At 38.2% G+C, this 23,196-nt stretch overlaps 1 protein-coding gene across 4 annotated transcripts in view; it reads left to right on the forward strand.

Moving 5' to 3' along the window:
• The first annotated feature begins 1,680 nt into the window (after positions 1-1,680).
• Positions 1,681-23,196, forward strand: part of PRPF18 (pre-mRNA processing factor 18) — a 47,808-nt gene continuing 26,292 nt past the window's right edge. For 2 of the 4 annotated variants that reach the window (XM_064479538.1, XM_031444547.2), the window contains exons 1-6: positions 1,681-1,879; positions 11,950-12,027; positions 12,143-12,169; positions 14,730-14,834; positions 16,707-16,820; positions 22,830-22,976. In XM_064479538.1, the coding sequence (XP_064335608.1) occupies positions 1,814-1,879; positions 11,950-12,027; positions 12,143-12,169; positions 14,730-14,834; positions 16,707-16,820; positions 22,830-22,976 (537 nt within the window). In that variant the 5' untranslated portion in view covers positions 1,681-1,813. The remainder of the gene's footprint in view (positions 1,880-11,949; positions 12,028-12,142; positions 12,170-14,729; positions 14,835-16,706; positions 16,821-22,829; positions 22,977-23,196) is intronic. The other 2 variants (XM_064479539.1, XM_031444548.2) reach the window with 1 other exon arrangement.

Consider the following 23,196-nt stretch of genomic DNA (forward strand, 5'->3'; position numbering starts at 1 on the left):
AATGTCTTTTGAACATATTATTCAGCTGTGCGGATGCACTATGACTTTGTTTAACCATTTCCCCATTTACGACATTTGGGTAGTTTCCAGTAGTTCAGTTTTTAAATAACTGTAATGCTGGAAGTGGATGCATATTCCAGAAATGAATACGAGTCCTTAGAATCAGGATTGATTGGTTCTCCTGAGTGTTTCTAAGCTCCCCTGGTTATCTTTTTCCCTCTTTTATATTGAAAAGCTTCCTCATCAGTTTGCTTGTTCAAGTACCTATCTCTCCCATTCTTCCATCTCAGGCCTTCATCAGGATTTAATGCATATGTTTACATAAACGGCAAAGTCAATGAAAGTCAAATTTAAAGAGGGCCTGTTTACAGAAGTGCCTGTCTTCTCTGGTTTACACTAATTCTCTCCCATCCGGCCAGCTGTTCTTTCTCTTTAAACTTCCATTGCTGTTACAATCACCTGTGACAACTTGTGTCATAATTTCTAAGCCTTAAATCAGGAAAATGCTAATAAATTATTATTTGCTTATTGAATTGTAAGTGACTCAGGAAACAGATACCCATGTAAGAATCTTGCCGTTTATTAGTTTAAGGACCTTTTCTTTGTAAAATAGCTCAAGATTTCAAAAGCCTAAAAATGAGCAAAGCATCTTAGGTCAGAGAGTGAATTAACTTCCTATGTTGATTTATTTCTGGCGAAAGTGAGATGTCTTTTAGGTGAACTATAACCAACACACACACAGATATAATAAAAATATTTTGTAAATTGAAGCAAAAAATTTTGTCTTTTATATTGCTTTATCAACCAACTGAACTGAATAATGTCTATCTTTTTGAGTGTGGAAATGTCAGCTATTTTTCAGTTACGATTTAACTAGAAATTTAAAAACAGTTTCAATGGCATAAAATCAAAAATAAATGCATAGTAAACAGTTTTTAGAGTCTTTTAAAAGTTAAAATCTCTTAATATAATTTTTTTTTGCCCAATTTAATTGCTCTTCTTGGATTGGAGTTTAAAAGATAAAAGAATTTCTGACTACATTTCTGATCATCTCACAGAAAATCTTGATTGCTGAACACATAACCAAAGAGATTATTATCTCAGTTTGTTGGGGTAAATGATCGATTATCACCAAGATATGTAAGCAATCTAGACCTAAGGAGAGACAAATTTACTTCTGAAGTGATTTAAATGGATCCAGTTGCCTAAGTTGACAGGAAATTCCACAGGCTAGCAATGCACGTCTTTCACTCTGTACTTATGAGTGAGTATTATTGTTCTGGGTTTCTCACTCTAGCACATTAATTTTGACAAGCAGGTAACTTCAGGAACTCTGATGTCAACTTCTTCTATAAGGATCTGGCCTTAATTCAATAATTGAGGTGTTGCGCTGAGGCTTTTGCACCTGAACTAACAGTACAAGCAGGTACAATAACTTTTTTCTTCTTTTAAAGTTGAACCATAGTTGATTTAGGTATCAAACTTATTTTTAAAAATGCAGCATGGCTTCAGAAGACTCCCGTTTCAGTCCACCGTCGTTCGTCGCTCTACCAGTGGAAGCCAAAAGAGAGCCGCGGGAGGGCGCGGCCAGGGGGCGCTAATCCTCAGCGGCTTCGTCAACAGCAGGCCCCCCGGGGCGCTCTTCCCCGTCCTCTCGCTCACCCCGGCTTCCGCCGGAAGGGGCCTCTGTCAGTTGTTGTCGTCCGGTTGTGGGGCTGGCTCCATGTAGTGGGTTCGCGGCGGCTGGCTGGGTGTGCGGGCTTGGTCCGAGGAGCAGGAGAGGGGAAGCTCTAGCTTAAACGCGGGCAGCAAGATGGACATTCTGAAATCGGAAATCCTCCGGAAGCGGCAGCTGGTGGAGGACAGGAACCTGTTGGTGGTGAGGATCCTGGGGGTCTGGGGCGTCGGCGATGGAGGAGCTGAGTGTTTGCGTGGGGGAGGGGCGGGGGCGCGGTACCGAAAGGGTCCTCGCTGGAGCGGGCTTAGCGAGAGCCCCGCCGCTACCCTGGAGCGGCTCCCTCTCGGCCCACTGTGCCCTTGGCACTCACTCGGGAGCCTTTGGGATGGAAGTGGGAATCACAGGAAAACCCAGATTTTGGCCATTTTCGCCCCTTAACTGTCCCTTATGCTCACTCCCATCTGTCCGTATTTTTCGGCCGTTCCCCAGTTCTTCTGGCCGTTCACATCTGTCGTTTTACTAAGAGTTTGTGCCCAACGGGGACGTAAAGGAAGACAGACTCAGAATTATTCTTTAGAAGCCTTTAGTTCCTTCTTTTTAGTGTCAGTAAAACCATCGAATCCCAGAAGTATTGATTAGTGCAAGTGGATCGCGCATGCACCCAAAAGACAGTTCACCCACCAAAACATGGGATAAGGCTCAGGGGTAGGTTGTTAAAAAGCAGCTCGTATAAGGGAAGGCAGTGACTGTTTATTCTTCACAGTGGTTAGAATATTAGAATTTTCTTAAAATGATAGGGAGTTGGTTAGTGGTTACTTCATATCATTTTTGGGAAATAGCTTAAGTTTTGTTTATGATTTGCCTTGCCTCATAAGCAGGAAATACCCAGGTGAAGTTAGTCTCGCAAAATAAGCTAAATTGAGCTTTGACTGAATTGGTTTTGCCTGCTCAGGGAACTTTTAAGGCTGATTTATGTATTTGATTTCTGCATCAGTAAAACCCGATTTAAAAAATTCTCACCCGTTCCCAGCGCATACAGAAGTTCATTGGTGAGCTCTTCCCTAAAGGAAAAGGTTAAGACTCTTTGGCCTGTTACTAAAGAGGAGAAAGATTGACGTGATTGTAGAATTTCTTTCATTTGACCTCCATCACTTTATTGCATAACAGCCCTGATCGCCTGTTCTCAAAGCTTTTGGGGTCAGGACCTCTTTCCACTCACCAAAATTACTGAGGGTCCCAAAGTGCTTTTGTTAATGTGTTTATGCATATTTACTGTTAGAAGTTAAAGCTGAAAGATTTTTTAAAACACAAATAATAATTCATTGGTCATTTGGAAAACAATTGGTTCACTGAGTTGTGCAGTTCTTCGAAATGTTGAGATTTTACTGCACAGTACTTAAAAAAAATCACATTACAGTTAGCCCTTGAACTACACTGGTTTGAACTGCGCGGGTCCATCGATACGCGGATTTTTTCCAGTAAATACTGCAGTGCTACATGACCAGGGTTGGTTGAAACCGCAGATGCGATACAGAGGGCTGACTATAAAGTTCTATGGGGATTTTTGACTGCTTGAGGATCAGTGCCCCTAATCCCCCAGTTGTTCAAGGGTCAGCTGTGTTTAATATCACTGGTCTCATGAGAAATGTCTCCAAGTACTGGGAAGCCGTCAAGCTTATGGTGATGGATCTCAGTTGTCCACAATTTAAATTTTCACTAGAAAGCTGAAATTTTGGCAGAGGCAACAAAGTATCCGTTGTTTCCTTGAAGTGACAGGCTCATTTTGTTCAGTTTTTGGAAGTTATCTGCCAAATACCAGAGTCTGAATAACTATACAGTTGTCCCTCCATATCCATGGAGGATGAGTTTCTGGACACATTCCACTTCCCACCCCGGCACTTGGATACTAAAATCCAAGATGCTGAAGTCCCATGTTCAAAATGGTATAGTATTTGCATACAATCTACACACATCCTTCTGTATACTTTAAACCATCTCTAGATTACTCATAATACCTTATACACTGTAAATGCTATGTAGTTTGCTGGGCGCAGCCAATTCAGGTTTTGCTTTTTGGAACTTTCGGGAATTAAAAATGTTTTTTGGAATATTTTTGATCTGCAGTTCATTGTAGCCCCAGAACCAGAGAATGTGGAAGGCCAGCTGTAGTTTGTGTCAGGTGTTCTTTCACGAAGAAGTGGTATTCCATAAAAAGAAGAGGCTGGTTTAGTTAACAACTCAGCCACCCACGTGCTTTTCCTTCTGACTCCCATCACACTTTCGTATGAACGAGAAGTGCTTTATGTATACTTCCTGTTTGTCACACAGGATGTTAAAAAGATGTGGTCAAGGAGCAAGGCTTAATAAAATCAATGCTTTTACTGCTTTATCAAGGATATAGTTAAGTGATAAAGTGCATCAAGACTGCTGGTACAGTTCAGTGCCACTGTCTTGATTCCTGCAGAGGCTTCAGGAGACTTACTGTTGCTTTTCATCCTCTGTAAATGGCAACACAGTGAGCAGGCAAGTACTGCCTTAATATTGAAAATAGTTTTGATCTCATGGACCCTCTCAAAGGGTCTTAAGGACCCCAGGGGTCTTGTGGACCACACTTTGAGAACATCTGACTTAGGTCTTTGGATGTAAGATAAGTTGGGATTGTTAGCTTGGTAAACGGCAGATTTCATAATCATCAAACTGTAAAAGCACTTGGTCAGGTGGAGCTAATTAAATAGAATGTTATTTAGCAAATGCCAGGGTTGGGGGGAGGTTTGTCCATTTTTGTAACTTAATATTTTTGTCTGTAACTCAGGGGCCTTTTTCTTATGATGAGTGGCTTCAGAGTATTTGGAAAAGCTAATTTAGATGTTGGAATGCATAGTGGGTATTAGGGCCAGGTTTTGAAATCTGAAGTGCTTTAGAGGGAAAATTGAATCACAGAAAGCTCAGCTCACTCTCAGGGTTTACAGTGCCTGCCCACGTTTGCATCATCAGGTTCTTTGTCATGGAAATAGACCAGTCTTTAAAAATGATCAATTAAACACTAATTCTACTTAATTGTTTTTAATTTATCAGTGTATATAAACTATGTCTTTTATTTTGTAATTTAATGGTTGATTTAACTACTTAGGTAACCCTGGCCAGAAGGTAAGACTGCTTCCCAGTTAAGACCAGCAAAGGATATACATGAAATGGGGGTTAAAATACCAAAAATCATAGTTCCAGTAATAGTCATCTGCAGGGCACAAGTAGTAATCCAATATCTCATTTAATTTGTGCAGAAGTCCCGTAAAGTTTCTGTTACTCCCATTTACAGACAAGGAAATTGAAGCTGAAAGAAGTTAGATGATTTACAGAATCGCACAGCTGGTGAGAGAGAGAGCCTGAACTTGAATCCATCTCTGCCACTTTGAAGCTTGCCCTCTTAACCACTGCAGACAGGCTGTTTGTTTATCCCCACCCTGTGAACATAGAAGTAGTTTGGATAAGGTTAATCTAAGAATTAAATTGCTTCACAATTAGATTAACACGTGATTTGTATTTTTCAAAGCACTGTACTCTGCTTTCTCATTTGAGCTTTACAACAACGTTGATGGGTGTGTAGGGCAGTTAATGTGCTCTTTCCATGGACGGTGAGGTTGAGACTTGGGGTTACATGATTTTCTCATTGCCCCGTGGTCAGCTGGAGAGATCCTCAGTCCACCCCCTCCTTGTAGGTGAGCGCCGCAGCGTGACCTAGGAGACTATGTGGAACTGGACAACTTTTTTACGCCTGGGAAGACAGTCATTTGCTTTGCAGCTGTGTAATTTTATAGAGAATCGTTCGCTTTTATAGCATTTATTTTTCTGTATCATAGTGTCTGTCAGTAACTTTCAAACTTTTTTCACTGCCCCAGCCACAGTAAGAAAGAAGTTTATATTTTGATCTGATACGTATGAAAAAAGTTTCAGGCAACATTTTTTACCTTAACTACGTGTTATTCTGTGTAAGTTTCATTGTTTAATCCATTCTGTTTCTTAAAAAAAAAAAAAACGCTAGTTGGGGAATCAGTGAATTCACTACCCTGTCTATAGCTGGAAAACTCCTGTCTGTGTTGTTTCTCCAGAAGCACCACCCCCTCTTTGGTCACTTTGAGTGGTGTCCCAGCTTTTTATTGTTAGTCTGATGGTTGGGTAGTAAATGCACAGCTTCATCAAAGCTGGAGGAGCTCCCGACACAGCCCCCCACCAGTTGGGCTTGGTGCACTGCCTGGTGCCGCTGCTCGGAGGTCCGTGTGGTATCCTTGTGGCTGGGAGGCCAGCGCCTTGGGGCCCAGTGTGGATGGAGCGTCGTCTACTGCAAAGCCTCGTTTGTGGGGAAGACCTGGCTGCTGCAGGGATTCGATAGGGCTTAGTTAGCACTTGGATCAATTGTAGTTGTGAGGATGCGCTTTGGGTAGAATTTTAGCTTTGTTTTTCCCCCCACTATGTATTGAATGTTTCCTGTTATTTCTCACCTTTCCTCTGTTAAAGTGGGTGAGATATTGGCTCTGTGTTGGATCAAACCTTCCCCTTAGACATTGGATCCCAACTTTTATCTTTGTTCGCATCATCAGAACCTGAATATCACTTGTCTCTTTTCTTCCTGTGCCCTCAGAATCTCTACTGGCTTAGCCCCATCAGCACCCAAACATACAAATGTCTCCCATCTCTCTCTCTCTCTCTCTCTTTTTTTTTTTTTTTTTAACACAGTTGTCTTTTCATGACAGCTGAGCTTCTTAAAATGAATTTTGTTTCTCACTCACTCCTTAACCTGATTTCTGCCCCCACGATCACACTGAATCTGTGCTGACCAGGGACCACAGTGACCCCCATGCTTTCTTAACCTCAGCAGCAGTTACACTCTTGACTGTCCACTGTCTTCGCTCTTCCTTTGGCATCTCTCACACCATAGCGTCCTGTTTTTTCTTCTGCTTCTCAGGCTGCTTATTCTTGATCTCCTTTACAGATTTATTCTTTTTTTTTTAATTGCTTGGTTTTTTTTTGTCCCTTAAATGTTGGTGTTCTCATTTCACTGAAACTTCTCTTTAATTTCATGTTCGTCTCTAGATTTCAGTTACCATCAGTATCAGTGGTTCTGAAGTGGAGCCTTTGGATGGACTTCAGAGTATCCATCAGCTCCTTGAAAGATGAACTATTTGGCATGTATGTATGTATATGACCCCTCTTCTCCTCCTGCTGTTGAGACTGTTAAAGAGATCTTTGACTCACAGAGGTCAGGATCTAATCACTTCCAGGCTGGTGAAAATCTCTGCGCCCAGTAATCCCTGGCACCAGTCAGCTGTGCCAGCTCTCCTGAACCGTTTCCACTCGCTCAGGTCTTTGAACTGGCCTCTCTCCACGCTCATTCCTACCTCTACTTGCAGTGCCTTCTCCAGTCCTCTCTTCTCTCATCCTCTCCAGCGCCTCTCTTTCTTCAGTGGTCAAGGGTAGCCTTTCACTGTTCTTTTTAGTATAGTCAGAAAGCAGTGTGGTAGGGAGTTTGCCCTGTTGATCCCATGTTTTGACATTTCCTGCAAAGATTGTTTTCCTCAACATTTCACTGTGAAAATTTTCAAATGTACGGAAAACTCAAAAGAATTGTACAGTGAACACCCATACACCTACCTTCTAGATTTTGCAAGTAAACCTGCAGTTAACATTTGAATATGCTTGCTCTGTCATTTAGCTGTCCATCTGTCCATCATGGTATATCCATCCATCAGCCTGTCTAGCATTGCAGAGACGACCTCCACCTCAGAACAGTACAACAGGCAGAACATTTTAGGATGGTGGGAGGTAGCTTCTCCATAGTTTGACAGTGGGTGCTCTCAAGCTGCGTCATTACCGTTTCACCTGTCACACACACAGTAACCATAAAACCTGAGACACCACTTGAAATAACCACAGGTGAGGCGGCTTTTCTGGAACAGCAAATCCATAAACCGGTGTTTCCCAGCTGCAGATAGGGTCGTGAAAACAATGTGCTGACCTGTGTGCATTTCAGACTAATTTACAGACAGTGGTACACTTTACCCCTGAATATGTAAAATAGCCAAAATGTGATTTGGCATGTATATTATTAATTAGTGTTCATTATTTGTTCTTTTCTGGGTACATATGCAAAAATTTACATATGAAGAAATATACAAGTTGTAAGTGTACCATTTAGTGAATTTTGACAAGTACATACCCCTGTGTAACCCAGTCTGTATCGAGATGCAGAATATGACCCTCATTCCACCTCCTAGTCGCCCCGACCACCCCTAGAAGCAGCCAGCATTCTGATTTTGTTCCACCGTCCATTGGTTTTGCGTGCGCTAGAACGACACGTAAATGGGATCTTGCTACGTACTCTTATGTTACACTTTGTCTAATCAGAATGATGTTTTGAATTTTATCCATGCTGTTGTATGTATCTGTTGTTTATTCCATTTATTGCTGATAGGTATTCCTTTATACAAATGTACCCAGTTTGCTGATCTGTTCTGATGATGGGTACCTGGGCTGTTTCCAGGATTTAGTGAGTCTGAAGAAAGCTGCTGTGAACCCTCTTGTGCAAGTCTTATATTTTCATTTCTCTTAGGAAAATGCTGGAGAGCGAAATTGCTGGGTCATGGGGTATATTAGGGGTTTAATTTTATAAAAAGCTACCAGACCTTTTCCCAGTGTGGTAGGACCGTGTCGCACCTCCACCAGCAAAATAAGAAGAGTTCAGATGCTCTCCACTGTGTCAGTAATTTGTGTTGTCAGTCTTTCAACTCCAGCCGTCCCAGTGGATGTGTTGTTGTATCTCATTGTGTTTTTAATTTGCATCTCCCTGATAATAATGATATTAAGTACTTTTCGTGTATTTTTTGACTGTGTATCTTTTGTGAAGTGTCTGTTAAAATTGCATGTATAATTTTTAATTGGGTTGGTTGGTTTTTTTCTTACTATCTTGAAGGAAATCTTTATATATCATGGTTGCTGGTCCTTTTGTCAGATACACGTTTTGTGAATATTTTCATCCAGACTGTGGGTTTTCTTTTCATCTTCTTAAAGCAAAAGCTTTTAATTTTTACAAAGCCCAGTTTATCAGTTTTTTATGGTTATTGTTTTCTGTATCCTATCTATGAATATAAAATAGTACAATCTGTTGGAAAACAGTTTGACAGTGTCTCAAGAGTTAAACATAAGCCTGCTATGTGATCAGGCCATTCCACTCCTAGACATGTACTCAAGAGAGTAAGATACTTTCTTATAATATCTTCTAAAAGCTTTATGGTTTTCTCTCTTGTGAAAAACAGTTTAAAAAATTTTTGAATGAATATTCTGTATGATGTGAGGTAAGGGCATGGCCTGTTTTTCCCATGTGCATATCCAGGTGTTCCAGCACGATATACTGAAGACATTTTCCTCTCCCCTCTGGATGGTTTTGGCGTCATCAGAAATCAGTAATAGTTTAAGTGTGGCTCTGTTCTGGGTGCTCTGTTCTCTGGGAGTAATCTGGTGATCCTTATCGCCAGTGCCACGCTATCTTGATGGCTGTCGCCTTCTGGCCGGTTGTGAAGTCGGGCCGTGTACACGCTACCACTTCTGCCACTGGTGTTTGTTTTTTTTTTAAATTGTCTTTCTCCTCTTCCTTTCCTCCTTCTCCTCTTCCCTCTCTCCTTTCCCTGGTTCTTCTCATTCTCCTAACTCTTCTTGGGCTATTTATTTATTTATTTTTAAATTTTATTTGTTTTTATTTTTTTATTGAAGTATGGTTGCTACAGTATTATCTGTTACAGGCGTACAGTACAGTGATTCACACTTTTTAAGGGTTACGCTCCATTTATAGTTATAAAATCTTGGCTGTATTCCCCATGTTGTACAGTACATCCTTGTAGCTTATGTTACACATAATAGTTTGTGTCTCTCAGCCCCCTACCCCGATACTGCTCCTCTCCTCTTCCCTCTCCCAGCCGGCAGCCACTGTTCTTTCTCTCTGTATCTGTGAGTCTGCTTCTTTTTTGTTATATTCACTAGTTGTAGTGTTTAGATTCCACATACAGGTGAAGTCATACAGTACTGTCTTTCTCTGTCTGACTGATCTCACTTGGCCTAATGCCCTCCAAGTCCATCCGTGTTGCTGCAAATGCAAAATTTTGGCTTTTTATACTGGAGCAGCAGCTTTATTAAGGTATAATGGACATACAGTAAATCGCCCATATGTAGAGTGTCCAGCTTGGTGAGTTCTGACACGTCTACACTGTGAGGCGACTGCTGCAATGAAGGGAGTGAACAAGCCCATCTGCCCCCGAGCACCTGGGTGCCCCTTGGAAATCCCACTTCCCCGCCCCTCCCTGCGCCCTCCCCACCCGTCCGCAGGCGGCGGCATCTGTCCTCTGTTACTTCAGGTTAGTCTGCGTTTCCTAGAGTTTTACGTACATGGAGTTGTTCAACATGCTCTCTCTCTCACCGGTTTTCTTTCAGTCATCCTCATAATGTTGCGATTCAGTCATGCGTTCGTCCTCACCAGGACCTCACTGTTTTTGCTACTGAGCAGTACTCTACCATTGATTGTACGGACATGTCCGTTTGTTGCTGATGATGGGCATTCGGGTTGTTGCCATTTTTTGGCTGCTACGATAAAGCTGCTGTGAACACGGTGTACAGGCTTTTGTTGGGACATACATTTTATTTTCTCTGAAAATGCCTAGGAGTGGGATGGTTGGACTGTATAGTAAGTGTATGTTTAACCTTATTTCCTTATAGAGTTTGTATAAGACAGTGTTATTTCTTGCGTACATTTTAACATAATTTTGTATATAGTCATATAAATATATATAATTATGAAGCAAATAGAATTCACTGTGCAAGGTAGCTTTTGGTATAATTTTCTACTTTGGTTAACATCACTGAGGAAACATTGTCTCGCCAGCGGATCCCTTGACAGTTTACAGTCCTTTCACTTTGAAAAGCATCGTGTCTCTTTAAATTGTATTTGGGTGCCCAGCCATTTGGTTTATTACTTGAGACTTTTAAGGGTTATTTCCATTCTTTAGCAAGATGTTGACCCTGCCACATGGTTTGTGATCTCACACTTACTGTCTTGCTTTGCGTATCCAGGCTGTGTGTGTGTTAGTTCTCCAGTGCTTTTCTGGAGAATTGTTGATGATGGTTATGTCTCATTTACATAAACACTGAAAACCTTCGCATAACTGAAGGAATGGTGATTCTGATTAAGGAAATGTTGACAATCATGTTGCACATTGTTGTTAACTTCAACTTTCCTTCGTTAGCATGGGCCGCTGTTCCGGGTTTGTGCACTGCAGACCTGTGGATCTCAAGTTTATAGTCCAGACGGTACAACCTGGACAGAGTCCAGAACAACATCTGTGAAGCACTGGGCAGGAATTAGGTTCTGTCTTTAAAAGGAGACGCACCCTTTATGTACACCGTTCAGCTTGTCTCTAAAATCTGCCAGGGTGAAAGGCCCAATGGAAAATGTATACGTTATGAAATGATCAAGGGACTGCATTTTTAACATGTTGATCGCCACGGCACCCAGATCTGGGTGGCAGTTGTGTTGCAGGAGCACCTGATCCACAGTGGGCAATCAACATGTTTAAAAGAATAATTTTATATATGGCATAGAAAGAACTAACTCTTTTTTTTCTTGCCATAATAGATTTAGGGCTTGTCTCTTGAATATCACATCATATTAAGACAAATACCTGTGAACTATCTTTTTCCTAAAGAAGCTCTCCAAAACCATTCTATACCTAGATTATTTTTAAAAGTTGATTAATACAAATATAATTAATCATTCCATAAGATTCCAGATGATAAAAAAGAATTTGGACACACCCTTGGGCTCTCTTGGTCATGAGATTTAAGATGTCGGCTGTAGCTATCATAATTTTTGCTTGATTGGTTCTGTTAGGAGAAATAGTCAAAGCATCCTCTGTGTGGTTCATAATGAATCTATTTGTAGAAACTGGATTCAAACACTGGGGAATTAAAACAACGTGAACATTTGAAAGATGTGGCTGGTTTCTTTGTGCTCTTGGATATGCCTGCTAAAATGATGCTGCAAGGAAAATACCTCGCATTTAGACTGGAGGTGGAGGACAGGTGGTATGTCCACTAGGAAATCAGTATAATCTCTGTGGAACCAAAAAACTTTACCGATTCTTGAAAAACTGAGGAGTGTTTTCAGGTTATTGATCAAGGGACATGAAATTTTACCCAAAGACATGTTATTAACTTACTTCTTTCTTCAATAGGAAAATAAAAAATATTTCAAGCGTAGTGAACTTGCAAAAAAGGAAGAGGAAGCATATTTTGAAAGATGTGGCTGCAAGGTATGAATGCCTGCTTTTATGTTAAATTGTATATTTCTGAGCTTAAATTTGTACAGCTGTTGTTAAAGTGACAAAACGATTGATCTCTGTTCAATTTATCAATGTTATACATTAGCCTATAAATGAGAAGCCATCTGGAGAGGTATGAGTTTTTGTCTTCCTGTTTTTTTTGTTTTTTGTTTTTTTTTTTAAATCTTGAATTCAGGAAAATACATGCATGACCTTTTGCTTGGAATGGTTTGGCTTTTTGTGGACAGCATGAAGTGGCTTGAGATCAAAGCTTGAAATTTTTTTTTTTCTAGATTAAGTCCTGGATCTGATGCTGCCTCATTTTTATCACCACCACCACTCCTCTCCCCACCTCTCCCAATAAAAGTCCATTTTAAAAGGGTTCAAAAAGTTGTATTCATTCAACAACAGTGGCATTAGCAGTGGTATTTTCCCTGCTTTCTCCCGAATATTGTAAGCCATTGTTTTTATGTTTGCATTGGTAATAATCCTTTTTGGCCCCCAAATACCTCTGCCTGAGATACAGTGTCATGTAACATTTATATGCTTTTGTGTAATAAGGTATCACTTTCAAACACTGCTTAGTCTATTGGATAGAAAGTGTGATGTTGAAATATTTATTAGAAACAAATGAGTTGTCTGGAAGACTTTGTATATTTTAGAAGCATGACTAAAATTATCTATGACATTACCTAGTTGAATAGTGTATTGGGGTTTTTATTGGGAGGGGTTAAAGGTTACGAGGTGAAGTTATGTTTAAATTATTTTAAAAGAAGACTATATCTACTTTAATAACTTTTTAAAGACAGTCTGGAGGTTCTGTTGAAATAGTTTTGACAAATCATAAATTTGAAATCAACTTTTTGCTTGTGCAACCTCAGTATAAAATAATATTCTTGTGCATGTTATGGGGAAAGTTCTGGAAATTAATTTTATCTGGCATAGCATTTCTAGAAGGAAGCATGAGGAATGCAAATGGTATGTATATGTATTTGGTTTCATTTTGTACTGTTGGGAGAGGGCAAGTGTTAAAAATGCAGTTGTACTTCTGATAGGTTTCTAAAATATGAAAGTTTATATTTGCATTTTGATATTTTCCATAAATATATTGATTTCATTTGCCTCGGAAATTAAAATGAGTTTTGTATAAATAACCACCGAATAGATATTCAGGCAAGAAGAATTCTCATCTCTCACTTGCCTGACATTGTCTAACCCACACTTGATCTAGAATAAGAGTCACTCGCCACGGAATTAGCCTGCTGACTTGTTACTTTCCCAGATCCCTAAATTTGAACCTTTTCAACTTTTTGATAAGGTAGGAAAATAATTCGAAACAGTGGCAGATTCGCTTTGTTTGGATTGCGTCACTGACATGGCAGTACTTGCTTTTCTAGAGGAAAGCACTGAAGCAGAATAGTTACTGTAGAGATGCCGGTAGTGCTGAGTCCAGCTGACAGAACGTCTCAGATCTTTTCCTTAAAGCTATTAACTGCCGTTCTGTAGTTTAAAATGCTTTTCATCCCAAAATTTTGGGTGAAATACCTGCTTTTATGCTTAAAAAGAAAGCACAGAGTTTTCTAAAGCATTTTTGATATTTCGTTCTCGGTAGTAATGAAAATATGCATGTGTTACTATTATTCCTTTATAAAAACTAGTTATCATTTTTTAAGACTTGATGCTAATTTGGTTTGTGAAGATATAAAAGTTTAGTTTTTTTACCTAAATTTTATGTTAGCACCATTAACATTGTTAACATAACCTTTAACCTTAAACTATAGAATCATAAATTATGTAATTTTAACCATATAGCCTTCCTTAATTGCATGTGAGTTTTTACTTAGTGTTGATCTTCTTTGATCTTACTTCTTTTAGCATTTTAGATTTGTCATATGGTCAGATGGAAAACCATGTTTCAATATCTTTTTACAGACCACAGAGTGGGGCTTATAAATTGCTGAACTCAATTTTCGTAAACTGTGGCTTGGGCGGCAGACTCAAGAAAATATATGAAGAGGTTTTTTTCCCCTGCAGGTTCATGTGAACAAAAATGTGCACTCTGTGTGGTATGGGTAGAGCGGTGCTGGTTTTCGTTGTTTTCCCGCAAGGCTTGTAGCTCAGTTTGTGGGCGAGTTCTGTGTCGCATCGGGAAGTTTCTGCCTGTCCAGCAGTGATTCCTGTGCACTTGGAATAACACCTTTCAGAAATCAGGTTAGGAAAAAGCTGGACCTTGCGGCTTCACAGGTTTTTGTTAGGAAGCAGTTCTTTTCTTTGGTCTTCATTTTAAACCCAGAGCCAGGATCAAATAACCCTGTAAGATGATTTTCTCAAAGAGGAGAAGCATGCTGACGGTTTTTTAAGAAGAAAGTAAAAATTACAGAGTCTAGGGAGAAGGTGAATGTAAATTTCAGTTTTTGATTGTGGAAACCATCATGCTCATGTCACTCTTTCGTAGCCAGAATGCTGTCCCCTGTGTGCACTTCCCACTTAGGGCATTCCTGAAATAGACAAGTGTGAAAAGCTCTCATAAGCATGTACATTGATTATGAGCTCTTTGCTCAGAGAAATATTTAGAAAACCTTCAGTACTTAAACCATGTTTAATTTCGGTGAATAACTAATGTATGGAATGATGAAGATTAACTATATTATATTTTAAAAGGAGAATTTCGTTTCTTTTGGCTATTAATGTAGATACAGCCAAAAGAGGAGGACCAGAAACCATTAACTTCATCAAATCCAGTATTAGAACTTGAACTGGCAGAAGAAAAATTACCCATGACTCTTTCTAGGCAAGAGGTAAGTTTAAATATGAGTGTTTCATGAAAAAAAAATCTACAGCATTTGCATTTATCTCTAGTCCTTTCCAGTAAGTTTTATGTCATTATTTCCCATATAAGGTGATTTATTGAACTCAAATATTGTGCAGCTAGCCAGTTTTCTTCATGAGGTTCTAAATTAATCTCTGCTTTTTTTCATGCTGTTATCTTAAATTTTTTAAAGAATATATCCTTCTAAGCTTTAAAAACTAAACACATTCTAAATAAGTATAATTAAATGCATATATTCTTAATAATTATACTTACTTGTCTAAATTATTTTAATATACTATTTTGTGACTTTCTCTTACTACATCTAAGTCAAAATATAGAGATTTATATAGTTTTTTATGACTTAAAAAATAATTTCCCATAATATTTGAAAAACTACTTTATTAGTTTTAAAACCAGTTCTTTATTGATGGTCATTTAGATTGCCTCAGCATTTTACTGTTATAAGTCATACTGAGATGAATGTGCTCATATAGATGTCATTGCATGCATAATACTTCCTTTGGAAATTTTTCCAGAAGCATAGATTTCTAGAGTCTGTTCTAAAGACTGAAGACTGCATACACGTCTAAGGCATCTGCTCCATGTTACCGGAGAGTTCTCCAGATGTGTTTGCAGACCAGCTCATATTCTCACCTGTAGTGTGTGCCTGTCTCCTGGTCAATAACAACTATAATTTTCCTTAAATAACAACAAAATTTCAAGATATTCATATGATATAAACAGTTAAAACTATAGACAAGAGTACACAACAAAAATGAACTTTGAGTAAAAGGAAACTTTCAGAGGACAGGGTGGTTGACTCTAGAAGCTGGGGTGTGAAAATTGGATGAAGGACTTTTGAATACTTAGCCTGAAGAGGATATTAGAGATTTTTCAAAAGATCCACTGGACCCAACTCTAATTTTGAAAAAGAATTGAATATTCTCTGTGGTTTCATAAAGTAGAACCGAGATAAACGGGTAGAAGTTTGAAGGAGGTAGCTTTTCATTTATTTTGAGAAACAAAACATGTTTGTCCAAAAGTGTGATGGGCTGTTTCATGAAGAGGTGTGATCTCTGTCGTTTGTCAGACAAGCACCTGACAGACATGTTTTCGAGACCATTTCTGTATTGATGGGAGATAGCTCCAGGTGACCTCTTAAGATTTTTTTAATACCAAGTTTCAGTTAATCCAGTTTGAGCCTTGCCAGTGGTTTCTAAGTGTCAAACTATTGTTCCCAGAGAACGGTCTTGGTATTTTTCTTTAATTACAACTTACGTTCTTAATTATAATTTTTGTTTGTCCTTTTTATGAAATATAACATGTATATAAAGAGTGTATAAAACATGTGCAATATAGTGGATAACTACAAATCAATCACTCATATAACCATCACTGAATCAAGAAGGAGTGTTATCAGCCCATCAGAAGCCCTGCATTTTTCCCCCACCCCAATCATAATTTGCTTTCTCTTCTGAGGGACTAAGTTTTGGTTTTAATGTAGTATTGTAGTGCCCTCCCTCAGCAATGGTCATTGAGATATCAGCTGACTCCAGGCTTTATTTTTCTTTCTCCCTATAAATGCTATCATGCCTTCCTATCTGAATGTTTTTGTATGTTTTCTGTTACACAGATTGGTACATTCTGAAGCACTCCCCAGATGACATAAACCGTTAGGGCTGTTAAAGGTGTGACAATAATTTGGTATATCTGTTCATGGAAAACTAAAGAAAAGACAAATATAACTTACTTTTTGCATCTACATTTCAAAACAAGTATTTGGTCTCCTAAAATAGGAATTACTGTTACTAATGACATAGGGAATACTATTGTTGTTTGATTTTTTTTTTTTAAATAGGTTATCAGAAGATTGAGAGAAAGAGGAGAACCAATCAGACTGTTTGGAGAAACTGATTATGATGCTTTTCAGCGTTTAAGAAAAATAGAGATCCTCACACCGGAAGTTAACAAGGTAAGAATTCAGAACAAAGCTGTCAGAACAAAGCTAGAAGAGAATCCCTGTACCACATGAATGAGAGTAGTATGGACTTTGAGTTTGACTAATTGCATTATTATGGGCAAAAAAGGGAAAAAAAGTTGCCAGATGACTGCTGCTGAATGTAAGTTTTCTTTTTTTTTTTTATATATATGTATTTTTATTGAATTATAGTCAGTTTACAATGTTGTGTCAATTTCTGGTGTACAGTAAAAGGCTTCAGTCATATGTGAACATACATATATTCATTTTCACCATAGGTTACAAAGTATTGAATGTAGTTCCCTATGCTATACAGTATGAACTTATTTGTCTATTTTATATACAGTAGTTAGTATCTACAAATCTCAAACTCCCAATTTATCCCTTCCCATCCCCACCCCTCCCGTAACCGTAAGTTTGTTTTCTATGTCTGTAAGTCTGTTTCTGTTTTGTAAATAGATTCATTTGTCTTTTTTTTTTTTTTAGATTCCACATGTAAGTGATATCATATGGTATTTTACTTTCTCTTTCTGGCTTACTTCACTTAGAATGATAATCTCTAGTTCTGTCCATGTTGCTGCAAATGGCGTTATTTTATTCTTTTCATGGCTGAGTAGTATTCCATTGTATATGTATACTACAACTTCTTTACCCAATTATCTGTCGATGGACATTTAGGTTATTTCCATGTCTTGGCTATTGTAAATAGTGCTGCTGTGTACATTAGGGTGCATGTATCTTTTTGAATTAAAGTTCCCTCTGGATATATGCCTGGGAGTGAGATTGCTGGATCATATGGTAAGTCTGTCTAGTCTTTTGAAGACTTTCCATGCTGTTTTCCATAATGGCTACATCAAACTTGAATGTAAGTTTTCTTTAATTTTCTTTTAAAAAGCACACATTTTAAGCATGTAGTTAAGTGCATTTTGACAAATACATGTAAGCGTATAGCCACTAGCCTTATGAAGGTATATTTTCATCACACACATGAAAGTTCCTCAGCACCCCTTCTTAGCCAGTCCCTGTGTTCCTTCTCCTCCACACCTGGGCAACCACCTTTGAAAATTCTGTCACTTTAGGTGAATTTTGCTTGTTCCAGTGTTTCACATAGGTGGACTCACAGAGTGTGTGTCTGGCCTCAGGGTAATGTTTTTCAGATTCATCTGTGTTCTCGTGGGTGTTGGTAGTTTGTTCCTTTTCATTGCTGACACTCAGTCGTACGATGTGTTTCCGACTTTGGACTTGTCTGAATAAAACTGCTGTGACATTTTTACACAAATCTTTTTTGGAACTGTGTTATTTCTCTTAGGTAAATATGTTTTCTATCTGTCTGGTAAATACTTAGAAGTGGAATTCCTGAATAGTAAGAGTAAATGTGCACTTCACTTGTTAAGAAGTGCCAAATATTTCCAACATTTCATCAGTGTTACTGTTAATCTTTAAAATTTGTAACCATTCTCTTGTATGTATGGTTGTGCTTCATTGTGGTTCTATTCACAATTCCCTGTTAACTAAAGATTATGAGCATCTTTTCGTAGACTTACTGGCGTATCTTTCTCTATGAAGTGTATGTCTTTTGCTTATGTTTTAATTCGGTTGTTTGTCTTTTATTTTCGAACTGTGGGAGTTCTTTATGTATATTCTGGATACAAGTTTAGATATTCTTTGCCAGATACAGAGATTCACGTTTTGCGTCTGTTTTTTCCTAGTCTAGACTTTACCTGTTCTCTTAATGGTGTGTTTTTTTTTTCATGGGCAGAACTTTTAAATTGTGATGGAATTCACTTTATGTTTATTGCTTTTGGTGTTTTGCTTAAGAAATCTTTGCCTATCCCAAGGTCTTAAAGAGTTAGTCTTCTGTATTTTCTTCTAAAACTTCAATAGTTTTAGTTTTACTTTTAGGGCTCTGATCTTGTTTTATGACTCAGCTTATGGTCTGTCTTGGTGAATACTCTGTGGGCTCTTGAAAAGAGTATGCTTTATGCTTTGGATAAATGTCAGTTACAATAGTCTTGTGCAGATCTTCTGTGGCCTTATTTATTTACCTGCTTGCTCTTTCCGTTACAGAGACAGATGTGGTTATTGATGGCTGTGTAATAGAGCATCCCAAAACTTGTAGCTTAAAACATTTCATTCTTATAAAATCTTTCTCAGTCATCTGTGATGATAACAAACCACCCTGAAACCTAGTAACCCGAGATAATTTATGATTCTTTCTCACAGTTCTGGGCTCCATTGGGCTAAAGCTGGGCAGCTTTTTGCTTGGCGTCTTGCATGTGATGCAGTCAGGTGAGGGCTGTGGCTGAGACCATCTGAGGGCTCCTTGGACTGACCTTCTGACCTAGCATACTGCCTTACAGATGCATTTGCATTGTAGCAGGTGTCAGCATTTCCTTCCTTTTTAAGGCTGAGTAGTATCCATCGTATGTATGGACCACATTTTGTTTATCCACTCATCCTCGAAGGACGTACAGATTCCTCCCACCTTTGGGTTGTTATGAGTAATGCTGCTACGAGTACGAGTGTAGACATGCCTCCTCCAGTCCCTGCTTTCACTTCTTTTGCAAATAGTCCCAGAAGTGGAATTGCTGGATCATTTGGTGATTCTCTTCTAACTTTTTTTTTTAAAGCATAAATGAATTTTGAAAATTTTCTTCATTTATATTATAAATGTTCACAGCAATTTGTTCTTTATTTTCAGTAGTCCTGTCTAAACTTTCCTAACCTAAATTCTGGGGAAGAGTAAGTGGTTTTGTAATGCTTCATTTCACCAGTATTTGCTTCTTTTCTGTATCCTGAGTCACTTTCCTTATCAAAAGATAGTCTAAAACGCCAGTGTGAACTACTGAATTTTTTGTTACTTAATTTTTCTACTAATGTTTTATTATTTGAAAAATCTTCTAGCTTTTAATATTAATTTATTACAACCTGCTGTATTCTAATCTTATTCAAGCTTGTCTCAAATACTAAAGAGTTTCTTATTTGTACCTTTTTTTAATTGAGCTATAATTGACATATAACATTATATTAGTTTTAGGTGTACAGCATAATGACTTGGTATTTATATATATTGCAAAATGATTACCACAATAAGTCTAGTTAATATTCATCACCATATATAATTCAAAAAAATTTTTCTCTTGTGATAAGGACTTTTAAGATCTATTCTGAGTAACTTTCAGATATGCAATACAGTATTGTAAACTTTAGTTACCATGCTGTACATTATATCCCTGTGACTGACTTATTTTATAACTGTAACAGCCTATGTTAAATCAGTAACTTAAGTCTGAATGCATTCTGAACTCTGCATTTTTACTCCCCTCCTCCCCACATTTTATGTTTTTGGTACCACATTTTACATCTTTTTGTCTTGTGTAACTAATTTTTGTAGTTACAGTTATTTTTACCACTTTTGCCTTTTGATCTTCGTACGAGCTTTATAAGTGATTAATCCACTACCTTTACTACGTGTCTATTTCCCTTTATAAGATTTATGCTTTGGTGTGTTTTCTCGTTACTAATTAGCAGCACCCTTTCTTAACAGCTTAAGGAAGTCCCTTTAACATTTCTTATAAGGCTGGCTTAGTGGTGATGAACTCCTTTAGGTTCTGCTTGTCTGGAAAACTCTCTCTCCTTCAATTCTGAATGATCACGTTGCTGGGGAGAGTGTTCTTGGTTGGAAGTTTTTTCTTTTAGCACTTTGAATATATTGTGGCACTTCTTCCTGGCCTGCAAAGGTTCTGCTGAAAAACCTGGTGATAGTCTTGGAGGGGGGTTCCCTTGTACAAAACAAGTTGTTATTCTCTTGCTACTTTTAAGATTCTCTCCTTGTCTTTAATTTTTTTTAATTGAAGTATAGTTGATTTAGAATATTGTGTTAATTGCTGTTATATAGCATAGTGACTCAGTATTTTTGCAGATTATACTCCATTATAGGTTATTACAAGATCCTGGGTATAATTCCCTGTGTTAAACATTATATCTTTGTTGTTTCATCTATTTTATATATAGTAGTTTGTATGTATTAATCCAATACCCCCAATTTGTTCCTCTCCCCTTCTCTTTCCCATTTGATAACCACAGCTTTGTTTTCTGTGTCTGTAAATCCTGTTTTGCATATACATTCGTTTAATTTTCTAGATTCCACGTAGAAGTGATATACAGTATTTGTCTTTCTGTATCTGACTTAATTCACTAAGGATAATGTCTTCTAAGTTCATCCATATTACTGCTAATGACAGAATCCCATTCTTTTTTATGGCTGAGTAATATTCCTGTGTGTGTGTGTGTGTGTGTGTGTGTGTGTGTGTGTGTGTGTGTGTGTTCCATTATGTATACCCCCCCCCCCCCATCTTCTGAATCCAGTCATTTGTTGAGCACTGGAGTTGCTTCCATGTCTTGGCTATTGTCAGTAGTGCTCCTAAGAACATTGCAGTTCGTGTATATCTTTCCGAATTATCCAGATTGATGCCCAGGAGTGGAATTGCTGTATCACATGATAGTTTTATTTTTAGTTTTTTAAGGAACCTTCATACTGTTTTCTATAGTGGCTGCACCAGTTTACATTTCCACCAACAGTGTATAAAGGGTCCCTTTTCTCTGCATCCTCTTCAACATTTGTTATTTGTAGACTTTCTGATGATAGCCATTTTGACAGGTGTGAGGTGATACCTCACTGTGGTTTTGATTTAGATTTCTCTCTAATAATTAGTGTTGCTGAGCATCTCTTCATGTGCCTGTTGACCATCTGAATGTCGTCTTTGGAGAAATGTCTATTCAGGTCTTCTGACCACTTTTGGATTGGGTTGTTCGTTTTTTGATATTAAGATGTATGAGCTGCTTGTATGTTTTGGATGTTAACCCCTTGTTGGTCACATCATTTGTAAACATTTTCTCCCATTCCATAGATTGTCTTTTTGTTTCATTGATGGTTTCCTTGCTGTGCAAAAGCTTTTAAGTTTGTTTGGGTCCCATTTGTTTAGTTTTGCTTTTATTTCTTTTGCCTTAGGATACTGATTAAAGAAAACATTGCTACAATTTATGTCAAAGAGTGTTCCCTTTATGTTTTTTTCTAGAAGTTGTCTGTAACTTTTGACATTTTAATTACAGTGTGTCTGAGTGTTGGGATGTTTACCTTTTTCAGGTGTTGCTGTACTGTTTGCCACAGCAGCTGCACCATCTTAACATTTCCAGCAGTGCACGAGGATTCTGTTTGCCCATATCCTAGCCAAGTTGTTATTTTCTGTTGGTAACAGCTCCCCCCCTCCTGGGTGTGAAATGGTATCTCTGTGGTTTGATTTGCATTTCCCTAATGACTAGTGATGTTTACTTACTGGCAGTTTATGTTGTCTGGTCAAGTTCTTTGCTCGTTTTAAATCACATTGTTTTTTGTTGTAGTTAACTCTAAGAGTTTTATAGTTTTAGCTCTTACCTTTAGATCTTTGATCCATTTTGAGTTAATTTTTGTATGTGGTATAAGGTAAGGGTCCAGCATTTCCATTTTAACGAAATGGTCACAAACTAGAAGTGAATAGAATGTGGACTTTGCTGGTTTGTTAGAAACACAGTGAAATCCTAGGATATAGTTGAGACCCAGCTTTTTTGACGTTTTTTGAATGTTTGGGGAGTTCAGAGTAGTTGCAGTGAGCTTAGACATTTTAAATGAACCAGGAAGATGGGTTACAGGACTCTAGTTGGGGGCCTGGTCACATTAGCTAGGCCTCATTAGAAAATTACAGCATTTACGCATATTCTTACTTAGATTTGTCACTCATGTTTTATTTTTCTGACTGTCAGACTAGCTCTTATGTGTACATTCTAAGTTTAAATATGTCCTTAAGAACTGACTTTAAATGGACAATGGTAGCTGTATTATAAGTGGAAATCTTATTGAGTCTCTTCGTGGAGAAAAAAAATGAATTGTACTTTATTAGAGAAAAAAATCAGCAGTGAAACGTCAGTGAAGTTTCGTGCAAAGTATAATTGTTTACCTTTCCTCAGGGATTGAGGAATGACCTGAAAGCAGCCTTGGATAAGATTGATCAGCAGTACCTCAATGAACTTGTGGGCGGCCAGGAACCTGGAGAGGAAGACACCCAGAATGATCTGAAAGTTCACGAGGAAAATACCACAATTGAAGAATTAGAGGTAATCTCTTCACCACCTTCCCTCATCCCCCGGATCATGCCTTTCATTCCCTGAGCTCATCAGACTGTTCAGTTCAAAGCACACTGTTGTCTTTGGTCATTGCAAAGGCCTTTCTTTTATATCATGCTTTTTGTTTATTCACTCCCTTTTTTCTCCTTTTCCACTCACATTCCCCTACTACCTGCCTCCAGAAGTAATCATTCTAATATGTTTGATGTGC

The sequence above is a fragment of the Camelus dromedarius genome, chromosome 26 (assembly GCF_036321535.1).
Source record: "Camelus dromedarius isolate mCamDro1 chromosome 26, mCamDro1.pat, whole genome shotgun sequence".
NCBI classification, from domain to species: Eukaryota; Metazoa; Chordata; class Mammalia; order Artiodactyla; family Camelidae; genus Camelus; species Camelus dromedarius.